Source organism: Pan paniscus, chromosome 1, assembly GCF_029289425.2.
Source record: "Pan paniscus chromosome 1, NHGRI_mPanPan1-v2.0_pri, whole genome shotgun sequence".
NCBI classification, from domain to species: Eukaryota; Metazoa; Chordata; class Mammalia; order Primates; family Hominidae; genus Pan; species Pan paniscus.
The window spans coordinates 202,851,725-202,875,099 of record NC_073249.2 but is presented as its reverse complement, the minus strand read 5'-3'; the positions used below and the strand labels follow the sequence as shown (position 1 = coordinate 202,875,099).

The window sequence follows — 23,375 nt, the reverse complement described above, 5'->3', positions numbered from 1 at the left end:
AAGTAATAAAATAGTCTGTCTGGGCAGGGAGGCTCATGCCTCTAATCTCAGCACTTTGGGAGGCCAAGCCAGGTAGATCCGCTTGAGCTCATGAGTTCGAGTAACATGGTGAAACTCCATATCTACAAAACGTACAAAAATTAGCCAGGTGTGGTGGTGTGTAGTCTCTGATACTCAGGAGGTTGAGGCGGTAGGATCGTTTGAGCCTGGGAGGCAGAAGTTGTAGTGAGCAGAGATGATGCCACTGCACTCCAGCCTGGGCAGTTGAGCCAGGCCTTGTCTCCAAAACAAAACAAAATAAAACAAAAACTTAGTGTCCATTGGAAGGACTCTCAAAATGATCTTCCAGCCTTCTGGTTTTACAGATGGGAAACTGAGGCCCAGAAAAGGAAAAGTATTGTGCAAGACCACACAGCCAGTGGATGGTAGAGGGGTGCTTCAAACCAGCGGTGTTTGCCTCCAAGATCTGCGTGATTCCCCAAACTCCAGTCAGGTCTCCCTGGTCCCCGCTGCTCCCTGCAGAGGTCTCATCAAATGCCTGGTCTGCCTGCACCATGCAGCCTGGAAGGTGAGCCGCTGGGGGATATGTTACCCACCACGTCTTGATACGTGCAGAGGTGGGGTATGTAGGGGTGACTCACTTTATCCTTCAGTTCAGAAGCCATTTCAGAAATCAGAGGCAGGTGTTACTTTGTGGTGTTGGGAGTATAGATTATGTTTATTTTCTCTATAATTTCCAGGGTTTTCCAAAATTTTACAACAAACATCTATAATTTTATGAACACTCCCCATCTTGTTTTTAAAAAGAAAAAAGTTGGGGGGCAGAGAAATGCCCAGCTCAGTACTGAGATCCATCAAGTGAGTCCAGCCGGTATCTGTCACACCAGGCAGAGGCCCCGCGCTGGAAGCCCTGGAGGTTACCAGCTCCAAGCCTGGTATCCAAGGCCTCCTGGGCAGCCTTAGCCTCCTCCTTCCCTTTCCTCCCACCAGACCCTGCTCCTGAGATGTCCTTCTCCCATTACCACCACAAAATCGGACTAATTTTTCAAGGCCCAACACCAATTCCGCTAATTTTTTTTTGGCTCAATCTTGGCTCATCACAACCTCCGCCTCCCAGGTTCAACGGATTCTCCCACCTCGGCCTTCTGAATAGCCAGGATTACAGGCACCTGCCACCACGCCTGGCTAATTTTTGTATTTTTAGTAGAGACCGGGTTTCGTCATGTTGGCCAGGCTGGTCTAAAACTCCTGACCTCAGGTGATCTGCCCGCCTTGGCCTCCCAAACTACTGGGATTACAGGCGTGAGCCACCTCGCCCAGCCTGGATGAAGGTGTTTTAAAAGCCCTACCTCCCCCTGTTGGGACGACCCTCTGTCTCCCTCCTTGGACCACTGGCGGCACTTTCCTTGGACCTGCTTTATAATCTTTATCATGTCCTGCCTTGTCCTGGAGTTGTTTGCGCCCAGGTCTGTTTCTCCCACTGGACTGAGGCCTCTTTGCAAGCAGAACCTGCTTATCAGCTGCCTTTGTGTTCCCAGCTCCATCCTCAGCCTCCCACATGCTAGACTTCAGGTGTCTGTTGAACTTACGTGAATTGAAACTATGGGATCCTAAAAGAGGGGTGCGATGTATCAGTTTATGGCAGGGCTCATGGCCCTTGGCACTTTTGACATCTGGGGTCGGATAATTCTATGTGGTGGGAGCTGCAGGGTTTAGCAGTGTACCTGGCCTCTACCTACCAGATGCCAGTACTGTTAGATAGCCCCAGTGCATCCGGGTCTCCTACTCCAGGTCCAGGGTTCATCCCGCTCTCCTGGAAGCCACTCAGGACCCCAGAAAGATCTTTGCTTCTCCACTTTGGTGCATCTGCTCCACCCCCACCCTCACATCCTGGGTTCTATCTTGTCCCCTTTCCTTCTGCCCCACCCCTGTAGCCTGTGCCAGGCTGTGACCCTGGTACAGGTTGTCCCTACTGGTCCATGCAGACTAGACTCAGACTGTGCCTGGACACACGCTGTCACATGCTCTTCAGCTCCTTGGGCTCGTCCCCGTGCTTGAACACACTGATGGTGACCTGGCCCGTCTCGGAGCCATACTTGTTCTTGACGAAGATGCCGTAGCGGCCGCTGTCTTCACTGTTGACCTTCTCAATGGTGATGGTGACCTCTGTCCCCCTCACTTCCATGCGGTATCGGTCAAGGAAGGTGACAGGCTGGTCATTCTTCAGCCAAGAGATTTCAGGGGTGGGGTCTCCTGAGACGATGCAAGTCAAGCACAGGGTCTGTTTGAAAAGACAGGAAGGGAACAGTCTCACCTCCTTGTAACTTGAACTTAGCATTTGCTTTCATGCCCCCAGAGAGCTCCCAGCTCAGGTTGCTCCCTGTGATAATTTAGTACATGTGTTTTATTATAATTTATAAAGGGGAGAGATTTTATTTTAACTCCACATCCTTCATCCTCAACCTTTTATTTTATTTTGAGATGGAGTCTCGTTCCGTCGCCCAGGCTGGAGTGCAGTGGCACGATCTCGGCTTACTGCAACCTCTGCCTCCCAGGATCAAGTGATTCTCCTGCATCAGCCTCCTGAGTAGCTGGGGTTACAGGTGCCCGCCACCAAGCCCGGCTAATTTTTGTATTTTTAGTAGAGATGGGGTTTTGCCGTGTTGATCAGGCTGGTCTTAAACTCCTGACCTCAAGTGATCTGCCCTCCTCAGCCTCCCAAAGTGCTGGGATTACAGGCGTGAGCCACTGTGCCCGGGCATTCTCAACCTTTCTACAGGAGTGCTTACCCATCAGAATCTCAGACCATAATTACTCTCGCAATTATCGGTCCCAGAATGGCCTTCACTTTGTTTTATTGCTTTTTGTAATATATATGTCACTACAATTTTACAATGCAAGTAAGATTATATAGATTTAGTGCATAGGTTTATGAATTAAAATAGAAAATTACTGAACAAGCTCTAATGCAGAGCACTATAATGTAATTATTAAACACACAGGCTCTGGAGTTGGGCTTCCTGGGTGTGAATCTCAGCTCTGCCCCTTCAAGCTGTGTGACCTTAGGTCTCTTAACCTGGGTTAAGGGACTCTGGGTTTCCTCAGCTATAAACTATGATTAGTAATAAATAAAACCCTATTTCATGGGATTACCTTGATGGCTAAAGAAGCTCAAAAAGATAATATACATGGAATCGTGCCCGACAAAAAGTAAGCACCATCAGTAAGTCAGCAATTGTTTTCAGGAACACTAGATTTACATAAATAAGTTCAGTCCTAGACGGGCTTTTAGGGATCTCCCAGTAGACATTTCTTTTGGACGCTGAAGTCCGCAGGTAGAAGTCTAGGATGCCCAGGGCTGTCTAGACAGATGGAGATAGAACTAGGTCAAGTACCCACTGAGGGCTGACACCAGGCCCAGTGACTTTCCTTTGTACCACATGTCATCAATGAGGTGTGGTCACTTGGCCACTCTTTGGCTTTGAATCCATGGCGCTGCATTGTTTCGTGATCTGTGGTGGATGCACAAAGGAACACAGAGGGGGACTGCTGGCTGTGGGCTGGGAAGGGTCAGTACCTTATCTTCCATGATAGTGGCCACATCCGGCAGACCTCTCACCACTTTGGCACGATCTGGAAGGGAAATAAGAGACCCCAGCGATGAATCCTTTTCTGCCAGCCGCTTCCCAGAAGTTTCATAGAGTTGAGGTTTATTTTTAAGCAAGGCTTCTTTTTTTTTCTTTTTCTATTTTCATTATTTTGGATGGAAATCTTTTTTAAATTTTTTTTTCAAAACTAATTTTTTGAGACAGGGTCTCGCTCTGTTGCCCAGGGTGGAGCGCAGCAGCACGATCTCAGCTCACTGCAACTTCTGCCTTCCAGGCTCAAGCAATCCTCCCCCGCTCAGCCTCCTGAGCAGCTGGGACTATAGGCATGCACCAGCACGCCTAGCTAATTTTTGTATGTTTTGTAGAGACGGGGTTTCGCCATGTTGCCCAGGCTGGTCTTGAAGTCCTGGGCTCAAGCAATCCTCCTGCCTTGGCCTCCCAGAGTGCTGGGATTATAGGCATGAGCCGCCACACCTGGCCTTGGATGGAAACCTCTAGAACTGTATTACATGCTTCCTCGTATTCATAAGTAGAAGATATGGGACATAGTGTGTTTCTGCCACTGATCTGAGGTCATTTGCTATGATTGGTGGTACCTGGAGGTGACCATGAGATGCTCCTGCCCTCAAGAACCAGGAAGAAGGTAAGTGGGACTCTGAGACTTCAACTGGCAAAATCCACACAACGGGTGTGACCAACAAGGTCAGAGAAAGCAACAGAACCTTTTGCTTTTGTCTGAAAAAACAGAAGCTTTTGGGACACTTTGAACCTGGTCAAGCGAGGGACCTGGTGGCCATTGTGGGTGGCCAGGAAGAGTGTGGTTGTCAACCACTAAGCAGAAATCTGGTCTACTCCTCATGGTGCAGGGGAAGCTGTGGGAACAGGACGGGTGGTCAGCACGGCCTAGACCAGGGATCAGGGACGTGCAAAGAGCCCGATGCGGATGGTGTCTGTCCAGTGGGTGAAAGGGGAGCAGGACCCCAGATGGGGAGGGGAAGGCCCCACAGATGGATGCAGTTGTGGGCAGAAAGTGTCACCAACCCTTCACAGCTGGACAAAATGATTGTTTCCTTCAGCTCTGATGCCACACGCCCCAGCAACCCAGTATTGGTGAATTCAGCTTTCCTCTATTAGAGTCCTGGACGCGGCTTCTGTTCAGGATGAGGCATTCCACCATGGGCAGGGACATTCTCACTGGGTGAATGATTAGATTCATGGTACAAGAGCCTCCTCGTGGCCCGAGGCTGAGGCTGGTCTTGGGCTGTGCTCCCTCCATCGAGACGCCCCTCAGCCCCCTGCAGGAGCTTCTCACTGCATGGCCACTTATGCCCCTCAATTGCCCCTTCCCAATAACAGCTATGAGCCTGAGGCCTGCACTTCCTGTCAAGTGGGGACACTCGGGGACAATGATGCCACGCAGAGCGAATTATCCCCTCCCACACATGGCCTCAAGCTGGCGGTGTGAGTTTTCTTGTCTGTTCTTAGAGCTGTGCTGTCTCCTTCTATGGCCACACCTGTGCTCTGCTGCCTGCCCGGGTCTTTCCCTCACTGAAATCCTTACTCCTCATCTGCTGGGCCAGTGAGAACAGACAGCCAGACTCCTACCACCAGGCCGCTTAGAACTGGCTTGGGTTGGGAGGTGATGAATGGGACAAGCTCGAGCTCATGGACTTGGTGGTGGCTCCCGGGTGGCCCAGAGGCTGTGCCATGTGCCTCTGGGTTTGGGGCTTCATCCTGGATTCAATGAGGCTCCAATGCCTCGAGAGCCATAGCTTCAGCTTTAAAGTCACCCCATCCCCTACAGATCACTCGGGAAGGCCTGCCCAGCCTCATTCCTGTCTGTCCCCTCCTTTTCGGTCCCACCAACGTAGTCCATGTGCCTGCGAGAACCAGGCTCGCACTGGGTGCTTCCACAACACAATCCCAGGTGTCCTCGGATTCTGTCTCTGTCTTGCCCAGGTCTTCCCTGCAGCTCTGTAAGACCCTAGAGCCCCACGGACCCCACTGTGGAATGAGGCCTTCAGCAGCCCACCAAGAGGGTTGAGCTTCCAGGAAGTTTGCCCCAAATTCAGAAACAAAAACAACAGAAATATCGGCCGACTTACTCTTCTCGATGATGGCCAAGGTTCTGAAAAACAGAAATGGGAACAAGGTGTGACATTCCACTTGCTAAAGGACAGTCCAGCCCAGGTGGAGGTGAGGGGTGACGAAGGAAAGGTGGAGCTGGCTGGGGCTCCCAGGAAGGAGTCCTGAGCCTAGTTCATGCCACACCCTGACGGGGCCTATAATTCACACTGAGAAATGTAAAGGAAACTTACTTCAGTCTCTGGTGTTCAGCCATTGCATCCTCAAAAGCTATAAGAAGGACAGAGGAGAAAGGGGGCCATCAGGGCCTCTGCTGTCCAATGATGGGGACAGGGTGACCCTGGGAGCAAAGCTTATCCCTGACTGTCCTCCACTCTCCTCCCCATGCCGATGTTCCTTTGGGGCAGTGGCAGGACTGCGTGGGAGGGTAGGCGTACCCTCAGAAGACCATGGGATTTTCTTTTTTCTTTCTTTTTATTTAGCTAAAAATTTTAAAAAAATATTTCTTTCCTTAACACCTATCCCAGAGTAACCTTTATTATTATTCCTTTATTTTTTGAGACAGGGTCTCACTCTGTTGCCCAGGCTAGAGTACAGTGGTATGATCACAGCTCATTGCAGCCTCTATCTCCTGGGCTCAAGCAATCCTCCCGCTTCAGCCTCCCAAGTAGCTGGGAATATAGGCAGGCGTCACCATGCCCAGCTAAATTATTTTTAGTTTTTGTAAGAATGTTGCCCAGACTGGTCTCAAACTCCAGAGCTCAAGCGATCCTCCCACTTCAGCCTCCCAAAGTGCTGGGATTACAGGACTGACCCAGCGTGCCCAGCCTGTCCATGGGATTTTCTAAGCAGGTTTCCCTGCAGACATAGGTGGATGGCTCACCTTGCCCTGAGAGATCTGTTGAGAGCTGCCGGACTTCCTTCCCTGCAGCTATTTCCAGAGTGTATTTGCCCTTGTCTGAGTCTTTGGGGTCCAGGATGTGAAGCCAGATCTCATCCAGGGTGGTGCCCGTCCTTATCCGATCACCGCTCTCCAGACGTTTGTCTCTGAATGTGAGGGTGGAGAAATGGTTAAGGCTGCCTGTCTGCAGGTCAACAGATACCCCTGCCCCAAAATCCTCTCCTCTGGTTTTGTTTCGAGATCGTGGGCTATGGGTGGTGACTCTGAGGCACCAGATAAATATCCATTCACTTACTCATTGATTATTCAACCCTCCATTCATCATTCAATACTGCATTCATTCATTCATTCATTCATCATTCCTAGAGACGCTGTCCTCTGTTCCCAGTGTTGTGTTGCAGAGGTGACACCTCTGTGCTTAGTCACAGGGCTCAGAAACTCTTGCTGGGGGAGGAACCTATTGTCCTGAAATTCCATCTGTTCTTGGCTCTCACTCATTTGACAACCTGGACCAAATTAGTCAAGCCTTCTCCATAGAATGGGTGCAGTAATGTCTGCTCCACAAGGCTGAGGCATGCAACTGATAAAAAGCACTGGGAAAACTCTGCTGTTGGATTATCTGGGGTCACTCAGAGAGTGGCTGAGTCTCTGTGGGTACCTCATCTATCCTGCCTTCAAGCCCTGGCTCTCAGTTAGTGACCAGCCCCACAGACCCTTTTCCTGCATGTTTCCCCTAAGCCTGGCTGACCAAGTTTGCTAAGGGTGCAGAGGCCCACAAGGGTTCCCTGACCCACCTGACCACTTGGCTCTTCTTTGTCCCTGCATCCCTTTCTCCCCTAGTTCCCAGCTGCTGCCCAGAGACTGATCCTGCTGTGGCCATAGAGTTTCCAAAAAAATGTTGTCCCACCAAGGTTCCCACCTTCCCTGGGGGATCTCGGCAAAGCCTTTCTACTCCTCCCACTGCTAATCTCTATCCTCAACTCCTTCTGTGGACAGGGAGACCAGGGAGAGACCCTTTCTCTGCCAACCCCTGGGACCAGGCTCTGCTTGGGGGACCAGACTCTGCTTGGAGGACCAGGCAGGGAGAAGGGAGGGAGGCCCCCATGGGTCAGGTGCTGAATCCTTTCCAGCCTGGCTGGGGCTCTGGGGCAAGGCGGACTTACTTGTGGAACCAGGTGGTTTTCATGTACTCCACGTTGTAGTACTTGACCTTGCTGAAGATCCGGATCCCTTCCTCGGTCCCCTGGATTTTCAGTGGAGTTGCAGAAAGGGCTGGGGAGACAGAGGAGAAGGATGAGTCTTCCCTGAGGCCATTTAGGCATCAGATTTTGGGGCCGGCTTGTCTGCCTCTGCCCTGGGGGGCCAGGTGCTGTGGGGGAAATGCAGTGCTGTGAAGAGGTGGGATTTTCTCTTTGGTGTTTGAGGTTGGAAACTAAACCCACCCCCAATAGCCAAGGCCAGTGTTAGGCTGCTTGGAGGCTGTTGGGCATCAGGGCAGGGCAGGGCTGGGCAAAGAGGCAGGCTGCTTACCACCAATCCTGCCCAACTCGGTGAAGATGGCATCCAGGGCTGGCGGGAAACAGAGAGAAGGGTTAGCTGGCATAGGGCTCCCCTAGGGATGTGCTAGGAGTGGGGACATCCTAGAAAAAGGCTGGTGGAGCCCATGAGCTGCTCTCAGGGGGACAGGCAACTCTGTAGGATGACTCTCATAGCTTGGGGATAGGAGGGGGTTCAGGGCACTCAGCAATGGGGTGGGCAGAAGGGCACTATGGATGGAGGACAAACATGCAAATCTGACAGTTTTTGCAGGCTGAGCTGATCAGCCTGATGAGGAGCCTGGGCCCACTGTGGGACGGAGGAGTGAACTCAGGCTTCGGGTCTCCAAGCCTGGGCTCACTGTGGTATACTGTGGTGAACGAGGGCATCGGAGTCACACCGACCTGGCTCCTGCCACTGACTAGATGTGGAATCTTGGGCAAGTTACTTAATCTCTTTGTGCCTCAATTTCTCCAAGTGACATGGGGATCCCATAAATCTTCCTGCACAGATCACATCACAGTCTGCTCCACTGTGCTCCCGCCACAGCCCCTGACCCATCGCCAGCTCCTACCGTCACCCGTGAGGCCCAATATGGTGTCGTCCTCCCCTCGATCGTCAGAAACCATCGCTCTGTAAATTCCCTCGTCCTTTTTGGACAACTGGAAAGAAGGATGAGCGATGGTGGTGTCAGCATGGGCTCCAGAAGGAGAGATGGATACCAAATCCGGAGGCCTGGGCTCCAGGCCTGCCCCTCACTCTCTGTGTGACCTCAGGTAAGACCCTTCTCCTCCCTGGGCCTCCGTTTACTTATCTGGGCTGGGTGAGCTCTAAGGCTCCTTTCAGCTCCAGAGCCCTTGGATTCCTAGCTCGGGGCTTGTCTGGGCCTGGGGAAGGGGTGGAGTAGGGGGAGTTGAGGACAGAACCAGACACCTTCGTTTGCGTTCACAGGCAGCTGCTCTGAGCATGACACAGTGAGCCTCACTTTGCAGAGCTTGTCTGGGCCTGGCCCACCTTTCACTCCCTGGGGGCTCCTGGATGGAGGGACCCCCACCACCTGCAGTTCCCCAGGAGGAAGCGTGTTTTCTCCTGCCCAGGACAAGGGGGCCCTTTTGGCCCATGTTTGTCAGCCCCAAATTAAGTCTGAACAAACACTCAGCAAAGTAAGAACTTGAGTTGTGCTTTCAAGGCAAGGTCCAGAGATCAGAAGTGACCTCTCATTACACAGCACCTTCCTTCAGCCCTCATCTCTCAATACTTCCCACCAGGACCATCTCCACACAGTGGGTTTGGGGCAGGATCCAAGACAGAGGCAGTTCTTAACCTGAGGATTGAAGTGCTGAGCCCCAAAAGTCCTCTCTTATGTCCTCACCATCCCAGGAAGTCTCCAAGGTCTCAGCCAAACCTAGGGTGGGTGACTGTAGTGGCTTCTGACCCCACCTTCTAGCCTTATGCCTTTGCATGGAAACACTCTGAGCCTCAGTTTACTCATCTGTAAAATCATGGCATCATCCTTGCCCTGCCTGTATGCTACAGCTGCTGTGGAGATCAAGGGAGGTAACTCTTAGGAGGCCAGAAAGTTTGCACCAATGGGACTGATGATTATAATAAAACTCTGTAACTATGAAGCACCTACTGGTGCCACAGCCTGTCTGAGGAGCTTGCACAGTGGTGGCAAAGGCTGACTTGGCGTCAGCCTGGCCAGGATTTGGGAGAAGACCTTGAAATCATTGTTTTCTTCCTAGTCAGCAAGGCTCTGTTTGCTCCAGTCCTCCTGGGCACCCAGTGAGGCCACAGACATCAGCAGCAGGGCAGAAGAAGGTTGACGTTTAAGAGCAAGCCTTGTGTTTCTCTCTTAACCAGGCCACGGTCCACCAAAGGCCATGGGGGAGGACTTGCGGGGAGAATTGAGCTCCAGGCCTGCTTTATTCTGCCCAGATCTGCCTCACATGGAGACATCCTTCCTGTCCCGAATCCTAGACTGTTGGGGCAGGAAGGAGGCGTTTAGAGAGCATCCCTTCCAACCCGCTCATGTTGCAGATGAAAGCTGAGGTCAGAGAGCGACGGGGGCTAGCCCAAGCCTGCACAGTCATTGGCAGGGCCAGTACTGGAGCTAAAGAAAAAAATCAGTAATACTGATTCTGTCTCTATTGAAAATTTGGGGGCTTTAATAGTTTTTTTGCATTAATTTTGATTTTTTAGAATATTGCATACAATATTATTTATCTTGATTACTGAGTTTTTTGGTGCCTCTTAAATTTTGTGCTCAGGGCCTCGCTTGCATCAACCTAGCCTCGGCCCTGCCCTGACTCCCAGCCCAGAGCTCTTGGCCCTCCCTGGCTTGCAGCCAAAGGAGAAAGTGAGCCCTGAAGCTGGAGCCACACTTGCCTCTTCGATGCAGAGAAGTCCTGTTCCCGTTTCTGGGTCATACTGACCATCTGGCATCTCTGCCCTCTGGAAGAACCACTGAAAGCGAGTCTCCTTCTTGGTGTTGGTCACCTGGGGAAGGTGGGGAATGAGGAGACTCTGTCAGGCTTGTTTCTTTTTGAGTAAAAACACACCTGTGCACACTTTCAGGCATCTCAGTGGAGTCCTTTCACATACCATATGTCTCCTCTGCTGGCCTCTGGACTCTGAATTCTTGCTAATGGTTTTCCCTCTGCCTCTTGATCCCTGCCCTACTCTATTTTTCTTGTAAAAGTCCATGTGCTTCAGTTAAATGTCATCTCCTCCAGGAAGCCTTTTTTTGAAGCATCCCATAGTCACCCCCCCATCACGATTCATCAATGTCCTGCCCCATCCGGGTCAAGCATGAGGGATGCTGTTTTCCAATGGTCCTGCCTTGACCATGGGCTCCCAAGGCCCACAGAGACCACTTCATCATCTTTGTACGTTCAGTACCGTGCAGAGTGGCACAAAATAGATGCTCTGAGTTTACTGAATGAATATGCTTCTGGGAGAGCACCCACCCTCCCCTTCCCCAGTTATCTAAACAGGCTGAAGGGTGCTAAGAAGGACCTTAGGCTTTGCAGTCAGATAGACTTGTTCAAACCTGGGCTCTCCCTCTTACCGTGTGGCCTTGAGCTATTTCTCCATTTGTTTTCTCATCTATAAAGTGAGGATAGTAATGCCTATGTCACAGATGATTGTGAGGCAGATGAAATAATACTGTGAGTCTCTGAGCACAGGGTAATCATAAACACAGGGACACCCCTCAACATATAAACCCTCGCGGGCTCCTAGACCCCCTGGCCCCTCAGAACCCCTTCCGGAGCCACTAGGATCTCGTTCAAGGCTGGTCCACCTCACACGAATCCTACCCCATGGGCGCTGGGAAGGTGGGTTTGCTTTTTGGGTTACGTGTGGTCTCCTCGGGGGTGCTTTCTGTGTGTGCCATCAGCCAAGCACAGAGTATGGAATTTAGGGGGCCGGGTGGGCAGGGACAGCAACTGGGCTTGGGGACAAGCCACAGGTCCCCCTGCACTGGGCCTGGGGGCAGGGCAGGGCAGGACTTGCCTTGCACGTCAGCTGCACTTGGCAGTCCTCCGTGACCTTCCACTGCAACGGCTGCTCAAAATAGGGACCTGTGCGTGCAAAACAAATGTGCCCACTGTCAGAGAGCCAGGCTCAGCCAGGGTGCCACCTGTGTCCAGGCAGTGCTGGGGGGAGGGACAGCTAATGGCTATGGACTTCTCAGATGCTGCCTCTGCCAGGGCTGGGACTGGGGTGAGGCAAGGGCGGTGCTCAGGGCACAAATTTCTTTCTTTCTTTCTCTCTCTCTCTCTTTCTTTCTTTTTCTTTCTTTCTTTCCTTCCTTCCTTCCTTCCTTCCTTCCCTCCCTCTTTCTTTCTTTCTTTCTTTCTTTCTTTCTTTCTTTCTTTCTTTCTTTCTTTCTTTCTTTCTTTCTTTCCTTCCTTCTTTCTTTCTTTCCTTCTTTCTTTCTTTCTTTTTGAGACAGAGTCTTGCTCTGTTGCCCAGGCTAGAGTGCAGTGGTGCAATCTCGGCTCACTGCAAGCTCCGCCTCCTGGTTTCAAGGATTCTTGTGGCTCAGCCTCCTGAGTAGCTGGAATTACAGGCGTGTGCCACCATGCTCGGCTAATTTTTGTATTTTTCGTAGAGATAGGGTTTCACCATGTTGGCCAGGCTGGTCTTGAACTCCTGGCCTCAAGTGATCTGACCACCTTGGCCTCCCAAAGTGCTAGGATTACAGGTGTGGGGCACTGTGCCTGGCTTCAGGGTGCAAAATTTAAGAGGGCTCAGCTCTCACCCTCAGGTCAGGCAAGAGCTATTTTGATGTGGCACTGGGACAGAACCGGACTGAATGACAGTGGACCTCCCTTGGGGACCCAGCAGGGCTGGGGTTCCCATTAATCCGCAGTCCAGCATCTCTAGCACGAACCAGTGGCCAGGGATTTTGAACTTCACCCCAGCAGCTCTTACCCTGTTTTCTCTTCCAGTCCCTTCTCTTAGCATCTGCCTTCCTCAGAAGTTTGTCAAAATCTGTGAACACAGAGGGAGGAACTGGCATGAACCGAGAGGAGTGTGGGTCTGGAGAGGGGACATGGGGTGGACAGAAGTCGAGGGGGCTGTGCTTAGCAGGCTGCAGAGCCGAGGACTCAGGGCTGCAGGGCAGGCCGGGTGTGCGGGGCAGGGCGGGGCAGGGCTGGGCGGGGTGAGGCTGGGCATGGCTGACCGTCATCCACCAGTGTCAAGGTAATCTGGTTTTTGGCTTTTCCATCTTGGAGTTGAGCAGTGTACGACCCTTTGTCCTCCTCAGACAAGTTCTGGATGATCACTTCCACCAGGCCCTTCTCTCGGTCAAAATTGATTTTGCGGTTCTGAAAAGGACAAACTCCAGAGTCCTTTTCCCTGTTCTGGGAACTTTGTTGTGGGGTACACATCAGAGTGTAGTGGGCTTGGGGGTGGTAAGCACAGAGCTGTCAGCCTTCAGAGACTGGGGCTGGCCGTTGGGTAACCCTCTGCGGCTCCCCCCACACCTAGTCCCCCGGGGTGCTTGAATAAGTTACAATTTTTTGTTGTTGTTTTTTTGAGACAGAGTCTCACTCTTGCCTAGGCTGGGGTGCAGTGGAGCGATCAGTTACAATTTAATAATAAGCCCCGAACCCCTGCTGTGCCATGATTTTGCCTATTTTCTTTTCTTTTTCTTTCTTTTTTTGTTTTTTGTTTTTTTGAGACAGTGTCTCACTCCATCGCAGAGTCTTGCTCCATCACCCAGGCTGGAGTGCAGTGGCGCAATCTCGGCTCACTGCAGCTTCTGCCTCCCATGTTCAAGCAATTCTCCTGCCTCAGTCTCCTGAGTAGCTGGGATTACAAGCATGCGCCACCACACGCAGCTTATTTTTGTATTTTTAGTAGAGGCTGGGTTTCACCATGTTGGCCAGGCTGGTCTCGAACTCCTAGCCTCAAGTGATCTGCCTGCCTCGGCCTCCCAAAGTGCTGGGATTACAGTCATGAGCCATTGTGCCCAGCAGCTTATTTCCTACTTCTTTTAAAATAGGAAAAACCCCATTGGCGCGTGTAAAGGATAATGGAAAAAAAATACTCGTGTACTTGCTACCCAGAATTAACACTCATTTACATTTTACCATATTCTAACAGTTTTTAAAATTTCATTTTCCTCATCTAGGTTCTTTCTTCCTCTGGCTTTATTTGTATGTATGATTTGGGGGAGTAATCTAATTTTGTTTTATTTTTCTATAGGGACAACTGATTGTCCCACCACTGAATACTAATGAGTCCAGACTTTGTAACACTTCCTTTACCATGTGGTAAGGTCATTGCACAATCTTTATGCAGAACTTTCAAATCAGTTTTCTGATTTGCACCTTTTGATGCTGGGACAACTAGCCCAGATCTGCATTGCACAGATGGAGAAACACAGGCACAGACAGGTGAAGAGACCTGCCAAGGTCATATAACCCACAGCAGGTGGACATGAGACTCCTGTCAGAACTAGTGCCCTCTTTCTATAATACAGGTTTTCTTTCTTTTTTTTTTTTTTTTGTCATTGGACCTTTGATATATATATAACACATATTTTCTTCCTTTTTTCTTTTCTTTCTTTCTTTCTTTTTTTTTTTTTTTGAGACAGAGTCTCACTTTATCGCCCAGGCTGGAGTACAGTGGCACGATTTTGGCTCACTGCAACCTCTGTCTCCCGGGTTCAAGCGATTCTCATGCCTCAGCCTCCTGAGTAGCTGAGAGTACAGGTGCGCACCACCATGCCTGGCTAAGTTTTTGTATTTTTAGTAGAGATGGGGTTTCATCATGTTGGCCAGGCTGGTCTTGAACTCCTGACCTCAGATGATCCGCCTGCCTCGGCCTCCCAGTGTGCTGGGATTACAGGCATGGGCACCCTGCCCAGCCACAACACATATTTTCTAATGGCTGCTTTGCCATCTGGAGATGAAATTCACAAATAATATGAGATTGAGTCATGAATTTGAATCTCTCATGAGGTTGACATTGCCATGTCAGCAGTAAACAGTTGAATATTGACAAATCATGTGGTTCAATCTAATACAACCTATCTACAGATATGATTCACAAAATAATATCATACTCTAACCATAATATAAAGAAGAAATAAGTCGTTTAAAATAAAAATATTTCAATATATAGGTGCTTGGATATAACCTTAATTATGCTGCACTGATTTATAATGAATTGGTTTGACTTTAAGAGAAGAGAAGCAAAAAAATCAGAAGCTATTCTGTACAAAAGCAGGAAAATGAATGAGCATAGGTAAAGTAACCAGCAGAATAAAAATTCTCCATTCAGTGTATAGTAACATTGCACACTTTGGGAGGCTGAGGCAGGGGGATTGCCTGCGTTCAGGAGTTTGCAGCCTGGGCAACAAGGCAAAACCCTGTCTCTACAAAAAAATAAAAAATAAAAATTAGCAGGGCGTGGTGGTGTGTGACTGTGGTCCCAACTACTCGGGAGGCTGAGGTGGGAGGATCGCTTGAGTCTGGGAGGTTGAGGCTGCAATGAGCTGAGATCATGCCACTGCACTTTAGCCATGGTGACAAAGTGAGGTTCTGTCTCAAAAACAAAAACAGAAAACAAAAAATAAAATTGTTTGGGAGACTGAGGCAGAAGGAGTACTTAAGGCCAGGAGTTCAAGACCAACCTGGTCAACATAGTGAGTCCCCATCTTTAATTAAAAAGATAAAAAAAGAAAAAAAATTGTACAAAAATACTTTGTATTTATACCTAAAACAGAGTTAGAGTCTAGCCTTGGATAATTACAGGCATGAACGCAGGTTTTTCATCTTAAGAATGTCTGGTGGGGTAATCAGAAGTTGTGGGGGGTGTGGAAATTCTTTGTTTGTGGGAATGTCCCTTGCACTGGCCAGCATGTAGTGTCCCTGCTAACCCCACCCCCAACACCAGCACTGGTACTAAGAGCCAAATGTTCCCATCCCGTCCTCATCACCGAACAGCAAAAGCACACCGTCATTTCTGAAATGGCCACTAGGGGGAAGTACCAGCCCATGCGGAATCACCATCCCGCGAGGCCACCTCCCTGGCAGGGGAGCCTCACTTCAGGGATTGTGAGCACCCAATTACCGGCGAGCTGAAGATCTCCTTGTTGTTGAAGATTAGATGTAGCTCAGCGGCTGGAGATAACTTTTCTACTTCCAGCCAAAGCCGCACCTCCCCTCGCTCCAGGATGTCAATGTTCCAGCCGGAGATCAGTTTGATCACTGGGAGGCGCAGGACGGGAAGGGGGTGGGTTAGACCCCTTCTCCCTTTCCCGCTCCCTTCCAGCCCCACCTTGAGCACACCCTTGGCATCTGACATGCAAAACCTTTAGAGAACCTGAAGGAGACTGTACTGGGTGGGGCTCAGAGGAGGGCTTTCCGAATGCCCACTCTAGATTTAATTAATCTCAGCAAAGCGTTTCCTCTTCTAAGAGCTCTGGGGCTGCAGTTCTCAACCTGGCAGGGCATTGGATCCCAGACGACTTTCAAAAACCCTAGCATCTGGGCTCCACCCTCAGAGATTCTGATTTGTCTGGGGCATGGCCTAGGTATTGGGATTAGGAAAGGTGTCATCATGGTTCTGTTGTGTAGCCAAGTTTGTGACCTCCCCTGCTCTAGGGACTGTACACACTGTCCCTAGCCAATGGAGAGAAGCAGAGGTTTAGATGATCCCAAATCCTAATGACTAAAGAGCCAATAACAGTAATTATAAAAGAGGAAAACACCCACATTTCCCTTCCTCGCATCCCCTTTCCTGCTGCTCTTTTCCTTCCGTGAGCTTCCCGAGTGGTCCCTGACCTTCTAGCTCTGTGATTCTCCCACCCTCTGTCCCTCTGGGGTTGTTTCCTGGTCCTTGGCCTGACTCTGCTCTGCTCAGAACATGCCAATGGGCCCAGTGGGAGCTGCACAAGGCTGGTAGCTTGGACTGCTTGCTTACCTGGGTTTCTGATCTCATGACTCAGCTTCTTCAGCTTCTCCAGCTCTGGGATAGGGGGAAGTGAGGAAGAAACCAGAGAGAATGAAATATCCTGGCCGGGGGTGGGGGGCCCACAGGAGCCGTCCTAGAATCCTGTGCTGGGTCAAAATTCCAAGAGACACCTCCCCCCACCTTGGGGTTCCTTGGCTCCATAGGGGCCATGATGAGTACTGTGAGCCTTTGCCCTGGGGCACTGAGGGTGATGCCGGGGCTGCTGCTGGCCACCCTGAGATTGCGTCCTCTCCCTGTCCTTCAAGGCCTAGATCAAGTCTCGCCTCCCTAGAGGAGCACCTACCATGTGCCTGGTTCTGCATATACTTCATTAGTCCTCTGCAGTGCTGTGGGCTGGGCATTACTGTCTACCTCTGGTCACTCTAGGACCACTGGTGCCAGGGCCTCATTGCTCACCCCTGTCATATGCTATCTTAGTGTCCCTGGGTCTGGACCACACACCAAGCACGGCAGCCCAGAAGTCTCAGACTGTTCTAGAATGCTGTCTCATTTGCTGACCGTTTCTTCTTCTTCTTCTTTTTTTCTTTTTTTTGAGACAGAGTTTCACTCTTGTTGCCCAGGCTGGAGTGCAATGGTGCGATCTCGGCTCACTGCAACCTCCGCCTCCAGGGTTCAAGCGATTCTCCTGCCTCAGCCTCCCAAGTAGCTGGGATTACAAGAATGTGCCACCATGCCCAGCTAATTTTTGTATTTTTAGTAGAGACAGGGTTTCACCATGTTGGCCAGGCTGGTCTTGAACTCCTGACTTCAGGTGATCCGCCCACCTCAGCCTCCCAAAGTGCTGTGATTATAGGCGTGAGCCACTGTGCCTGGCCTGCTGATTGCTTCTTCGTGTTGCCTTTCCTGCTAAGGCGAGCTCTGAATCTACGTGAATGTTTTGTACACAGTAGGTGCTCAGTCAATATGGACTGTGTGGATGAATTGGCAGGGGCAGAGACCATGCCTCATTTTCCCTAGTAAGCCCCAGAATCCTTAATACTATGAGTCTAGATTCATGGCAAGCACACGGCAAACAAAACCAAAAAAACCCATCATTTTCGTGGATGGCTTTAGTTTGCATAGAATCATCTGATTGTATCTGCACAACAATATTGTTTCAGGTGGGGGCAGCCAGGGATTATAATCCCTCTTTACGGGTGAGGAAATTGAGGCCCAGGAAGGTGGCATGACTTGTCCAAAATCAGCCAGCAAATTATGGAACTGGAATTGGAACCTGGGTCTCTCTGGCTTCTGTTTCTTAACAAAATCAAAAGGCCCCATGTGCCATAAGCAGGGAAGACAATGGGCAAGGGCTGTCCTGGTTGCTACGGAGGTAGCAGAGTGTCTCATCTGTTGTGAGCACAGGCTTTGGTTCAGTTTAATTTATCAAATATGGATGGTCCTTTAGACGTGGTATTCACTCTCTGGTTATCCACAGTCCCCAACACTCCCTATTGTCACCCCATTTCTCAGACCAACTGCTGTTTGCAATTTATCATCACACTTGCACTGTTGTTTTTTGGGGCTACAGAAGGAAACAAAAATAATTCTAGTACCTTTGCTCTTACCAAAAGTGGGAAAACAGGCTGGGCGCAGTGGCTCACGCCTGTAATCCCAACACTTTGGGAGGCTGAGGTGGGCAGATCACGAGGTCAGGAGATTGAGACCATCTTGGCTAATACGGTGAAACCCCATCTCTACTAAAAATACAAAAAAATTAGCCAGCATGGTGGCAGGCACCTGTAGACCCAGCTACTTGGGAGGCTCAGGCAGGAGAATTGCTTGAACCCGGGAGGTGGAGGTTGCAGTGAGCCGAGATCGTGCCACTGCATTCCAGCCTGGGTGACAGAGCGAGACTCCGTCTAAAAAAAAAAAAAAAAAAAAAAAAAAAAGGGAAAATAAAAGAGAGACCAGAAAAATGTAAATTTCACTGGGTAGGGATTTTTGTCTGTTGAATTCACTGATGTAATATCCAGGGCCTACCTGGCCTGTGGCAGGTGCTCAATAGATATCTATTGATGGAAAGAATGGGTGGGTGAGGGCCTACTTCTCTGTGGAAATTGCCACTTTACTCATTTTGGTTGCTTCTTGCTGACCTCTGTGGGCATTTGTGTTTGGGACTCTCTGGGGAGGTGGCAGGGAGGGGGGTAGGTTCATTACCTTCCTCGGTTAGCGTGTGGCTTGCGGAGATGTCTTCATCGGCATCAGTGACTATGACTGAGTAGGTGCCCAAATCCTCGAGGCCAGGTTCTTTCAGGATGACCTTGGACCTGGCAGAGAGAGGAGAGCAGAGGCTCTGGGAGGAGCTCCTTGGTCCTGTGCACTAGAGGCCTGGGAGCCAGGGAGTCCAGGTTGCTTCTGGTGAGCCTGTACCCCAAGCAGACCCTGGCCAAGTCAGGAAGCACAGGCAGCTGCTTCCTGTTACCTCCTTAGGGTCCCCTCTGGCCTGACACCTTCAATGGTGCCATTATCTGGGCTCTCTGACACTGGGTCTGCACTGGCCACACCACCCTGACTTCCTCCAGGGCTTGAGGCATAGGCTTTATGCCTTCTGGACAGAGCTGAGGCCGTGAGCCGCTGGGGGAGGATGAGACATGGGGGCATGTGACAGGGGCCCTTGTGGTCATCTGGTCCAACTCTGCATACTATAGATGAAGAATCTGAGTACAGAGAACTTGCAAGAGCAAGTCCCTGGCAGCCAGGCTAGAAACCAAGTCCTCTTTGAAGGTCTCCTTGAAGGTACTTAGTTAGAGGCACATACAATTCCCTACAGAAAAGGAATCTCCAAAAGAACAATGCCATTGGCTGAGCGCAGTGGCTCACGCCTGTAATCCCAGCCTTTTGGGAGGCTGAGTGGGGAGGATTGGTTGAGCTTAGGAGTTAGAGACAAGCCTTGACAACATAGCGAGACCCCATCTCTACAAAAAATACAAAAATTAGCTGGGCATGGTGACATGTGCCAAGCTACTCAGGAGGCTGAGGCGGGAGGATCACTTGCTCTTGGGAGGTCAAGGCTGCAGTGAGCCGAGATCATGCCATTGCACAGCCTGGGCAATAGAGCAAGACCCTGTCTCAAAAAAAGAAAAGAAAAGAAAAGAAGAGAAAAAATAGCACCATTGCAGCCGCTTAAATGCACTCTCCACTCTTCTCACTAAGGTGGCAGTCAGCGTCCTCAGTGAAAGACCGAGCAGTGCCTTTCAACCATCATGGATGGGTCCTGCCCTGTGGTCTCAGCCAGGAGCCCCTGCCAGCTCCTCTGACAGTATTTGGGTCCCGTTGAGCAGTTGTTTCTCCTCTTGCCTCACTTACTTGTTAACTTTATCCTCGATCTTGACCCTCTGGGGGTCCAGTGGGCCCTTGTAGTCTTTGGACCACTGAAACTCTGAGGAGTCGGGGGCTTCAGGGGCTTCGAAAGCCAAATAGATAAAGCCCTCTTCATCCACACCAACCTCGATCTCGTGGGCACCTGAGGGCGAGATCCAACAGAGGGCAGCGGATGTTTATGCATAATAAACCAGGTCACACCCCTCCCCTGCTTAAACCTCCGGGGCCTGCCTGTTGCACTTAATAATAAACTTGACTCCTTGCTGTGGCTGCCAAGGCCTTGCAGGATCCGGCTCCTTCCCACCTCAAATGTCACCTCTTCAGAGAGGCCCTCCTTGACTGCCCTAGCTAAGCATCCTATCACCCTGTTTTCTTTCTTTTATAATAAAGCACGTATCTCTATCTTAAATCACTTTCCTCATGCAATAGTTTACTTGTTTACTGTCTTCTGCTCCCCCCACCCCTACATTAGAGCAGGGATCTTACTCTCTCATTCACTCCTGTATTCGCAGTGCAATGTGTGCATCACCAAATATTTATTAAATGAATGAATAATTAAAAGAATGGAAAGAGAATGTGCTTTGTAGTTGGGAGAGGTGAGTGATTCTGTCATATACTAGCGTGTGACCTGGTTGATCTTCTGTGAGCTATAATAAAATCAGTGCCAATGTGGGATGATGACCCCTCCCTCAGGGGCTTGCTGGAGGGCCAGAGAAGTGTGAGGGCCTAGCACAGCATCAGGCTTCTCCCAACTTCCCTTGAACTCCACCCGTCCCCAGTGGCGTAGCCCAGTGGCAGAGCTCTGGCCTCTCCGGCCACCCCTACCTGGCTTGTCCTCCAGGAGCACGGGATCGGTGGGCATGGACGGTTGCCCCAGACCAGCTGAATTCATGGCCTGTACCTGGAACACGTAACTCTTTCCTGGCTGCAAGTCGGAAACCTGGGGGCAGAGGGCAAGAGCCAGCACTGAGGACAGCAGTGACTCTTCCTGAAACCTGGGCCCCAGGGAGCAGGGAGCCACTCTCAATAAGAAAACCCTCTCCCTTCTTGTGTCCCTCATCTTTCCATGTGACAAAGATGGCCATTCAACACCTGGGGATTGTCTTTGCCATTCTTTTCTTGGGTCCTCTCCACCAATCACCAGGTTCCATCTGTTTTATTTCCCTAATGTTTCTTTTTTCTTTTTTTGAGACAGAGTTTCACTCTTGTCACCCAGGCTGGAGTGCAGTGGCGCAATCTCTGCCCACTGCAACCTCTGCTTCTCCGGTTCAAGTGATTCTCCTGCCTCAGCCTCCCAAGTAGCTGGTACTACAGGTACCCACCACCATGCCCGGCTGAGTTTTGTATTTTTAGTAGAGGTGGGGTTTCACCATGTTGGCCAGGCTAATCTCGAACTCCTGACCTCAGTGATCCACCCGCCTTGGCCGCCGAAAGTGCTGTGATTACAGGTGTCAGCCACCGCACCTGGCCTCCCTAGTGTTTCTTAAATGTGACCACTTTCCTCCAGGTCCCGTCCACGGTCGTGATTGAGGCTTTGTTTCTCCTCACCTGGGGCAGTCCAACAGTTTCCTAAAGGGCGTTTCTGCCCTGGGACTCTTCTCCCCCAGTCTATCTTTCCCTCTGCCAATCTGATGATGTGTACATCTTTTAGTGGCCTTCAGGGTCAAGTTCAAATTTCGAGGTCGAGTACCTATAGTCTTCCTAACCTGGCCTTAGCCTGTTGTCCTCTTGCCGCTCCATCTGTCCCCTTCACTCCACACTCTCTCAGTATCCCCACATCCATCACGCCATTTCACACCTCCCTGCCTTTGCCCTTGCTGAGTGCGCTGCCTGGAATGCCGTCCCGCCTCCCTCCTGGCTCACTCCAGTGTAGCCTGTGCTTCATCACCCAGTTTCGGCAGATGCATGGATTCCAGGAAGCACCTCTCACCTTCTCCTTTGAGCGTCCAGAATTCCTGAGACCTCCTCAATTGCAGCATTTATCACACAGTATTGTTATTGCCTGCTACCCAACAACTGTGACTTATTTAGCTTCCCATGCCTAGGAATTGGTCCAGGCCTGGCATTAAAGCAGGTGTGAAGAAATGTTTAGCCAGTGGCTGACTGACCGAATGGCGGCCAACTGTCCACATGCAGAAGCCGGTGCCAGATCACCTAGGCTGTCCCGCCCTGGCCTGGGCCAACCTACATGCGGAGGGGGCGAGCCACTCATATAGGTGAAGACCTCAAGGTCTCAGCAGAGTCCCCTGGCTGAGGCTCGTCTTCCCTGATTCTGTCTGAGGTGGCCTTAATTTCATTTTTTGGTAAAATGAAGGTATTTTAATTTTTTCCGATTATAAAAGAGATACACACTTGTTGGGAAACATTTTAAGTGATAAAGCACAACACGAAATGAAGGACTAAAGCGCCCCTGGCAGGCCCTCCCTCAGAGATGACCAGAATGAACCATTTAGTAACAGTATTTTTAGAGATTTTTTTTTTTTTTTTTGAGATGGAATCTTGCTCTGTGGCAGGGAGTGCAGTGGTGCGATCTCGGCTCACTGCAACCTCCGCCTCCCAGGTTCAAGTGATTCTCCTGCCTCAGCCTTCTGTGTAGCTGAGATTACAGGCATGCGCCACCACACATGGCTAATTTTTGTATTTTTTTTTGTAGAAATGAGGTTTCACTATGTTGGCCAGGCTGGTCTCGAACTCCTGACCTCAGGAGATCTGCCTGCCTCGGCCTCCTAGAGTGCTGGGATTACAGGCATGAGACCCGCCGTGCCCAGCCAAAATCTTTTTAGACTTTTACAAGGACATAATCCATGTAGAAACAGGACATGCACCGTATCCTATTTGTTAGTATCTTATTCTTTGCCATTGTTATGGGCTTCTTGAGCCTGCCTTCTTTCCTCTGGGTGCTCCCTAATGAAATGTTGATGAATGGGTTTGAAAACTGCATATCCTCCTGCCTGCTGGGGAAAAGCACCCAGGAAAATGGGCTGGAGAAATACTTCCCCTTTCCCTAGGGCTGCAGAAAATGGAAACTAATCCACATAACATTCTTACAAATATTCCTCAAATAAAGGAGGCCCTGAGACACATTGGCCTTAGGTGTAGATGCTATGGCCTGTGAAAGTGGCCTTCAGTCACCTGGAAGTCTAACTCTGATTGGTTGTCTAAGGTAGTAATTTGTGTCTGTTAATAATGCTTCAAGTGACATCTTTGTTTCCTGATATGTCTAAGTATTTGTGAGTTGTCTTGGTTAGGCCAGGAGAAGACTATTTGTGATTTTCTTACCTCCTGCATGTGTGGAAGTTAAAACAACCATCACTCCAGAACAAAACTAGTGATTCCGTTAGACCTCTCATTTAGCCAAAGACTCTAGAGTTTGTTTCTCATTTAAATTAAGGAACATGTATCTGCATACATGTTTATTTATCTATATTATATCTAACATGTTATAT

At 50.2% G+C, this 23,375-nt stretch overlaps 1 protein-coding gene across 1 annotated transcript in view; it reads right to left on the bottom strand.

Moving 5' to 3' along the window:
* Nucleotides 1-699: 699 nt before the first annotated feature.
* The window catches only part of MYOM3 (myomesin 3), a 56,328-nt gene continuing 33,652 nt past the window's right edge, over nucleotides 700-23,375 (bottom strand). The window contains exons 21-37 of the mRNA XM_003810765.7: nucleotides 20,755-20,869; nucleotides 19,915-20,071; nucleotides 18,766-18,875; nucleotides 16,576-16,620; nucleotides 15,724-15,860; nucleotides 12,824-12,968; nucleotides 12,571-12,630; nucleotides 11,647-11,714; nucleotides 10,519-10,629; nucleotides 8,705-8,792; nucleotides 8,125-8,163; nucleotides 7,758-7,866; nucleotides 6,577-6,740; nucleotides 5,927-5,963; nucleotides 5,714-5,736; nucleotides 3,578-3,633; nucleotides 700-2,281 (exon numbers count right to left, since the gene is read on the bottom strand). Coding sequence (XP_003810813.4) covers nucleotides 2,018-2,281; nucleotides 3,578-3,633; nucleotides 5,714-5,736; nucleotides 5,927-5,963; nucleotides 6,577-6,740; nucleotides 7,758-7,866; nucleotides 8,125-8,163; nucleotides 8,705-8,792; nucleotides 10,519-10,629; nucleotides 11,647-11,714; nucleotides 12,571-12,630; nucleotides 12,824-12,968; nucleotides 15,724-15,860; nucleotides 16,576-16,620; nucleotides 18,766-18,875; nucleotides 19,915-20,071; nucleotides 20,755-20,869 — 1,728 coding nt within the window. The 3' untranslated portion in view covers nucleotides 700-2,017. The remainder of the gene's footprint in view (nucleotides 2,282-3,577; nucleotides 3,634-5,713; nucleotides 5,737-5,926; nucleotides 5,964-6,576; nucleotides 6,741-7,757; nucleotides 7,867-8,124; nucleotides 8,164-8,704; nucleotides 8,793-10,518; nucleotides 10,630-11,646; nucleotides 11,715-12,570; nucleotides 12,631-12,823; nucleotides 12,969-15,723; nucleotides 15,861-16,575; nucleotides 16,621-18,765; nucleotides 18,876-19,914; nucleotides 20,072-20,754; nucleotides 20,870-23,375) is intronic.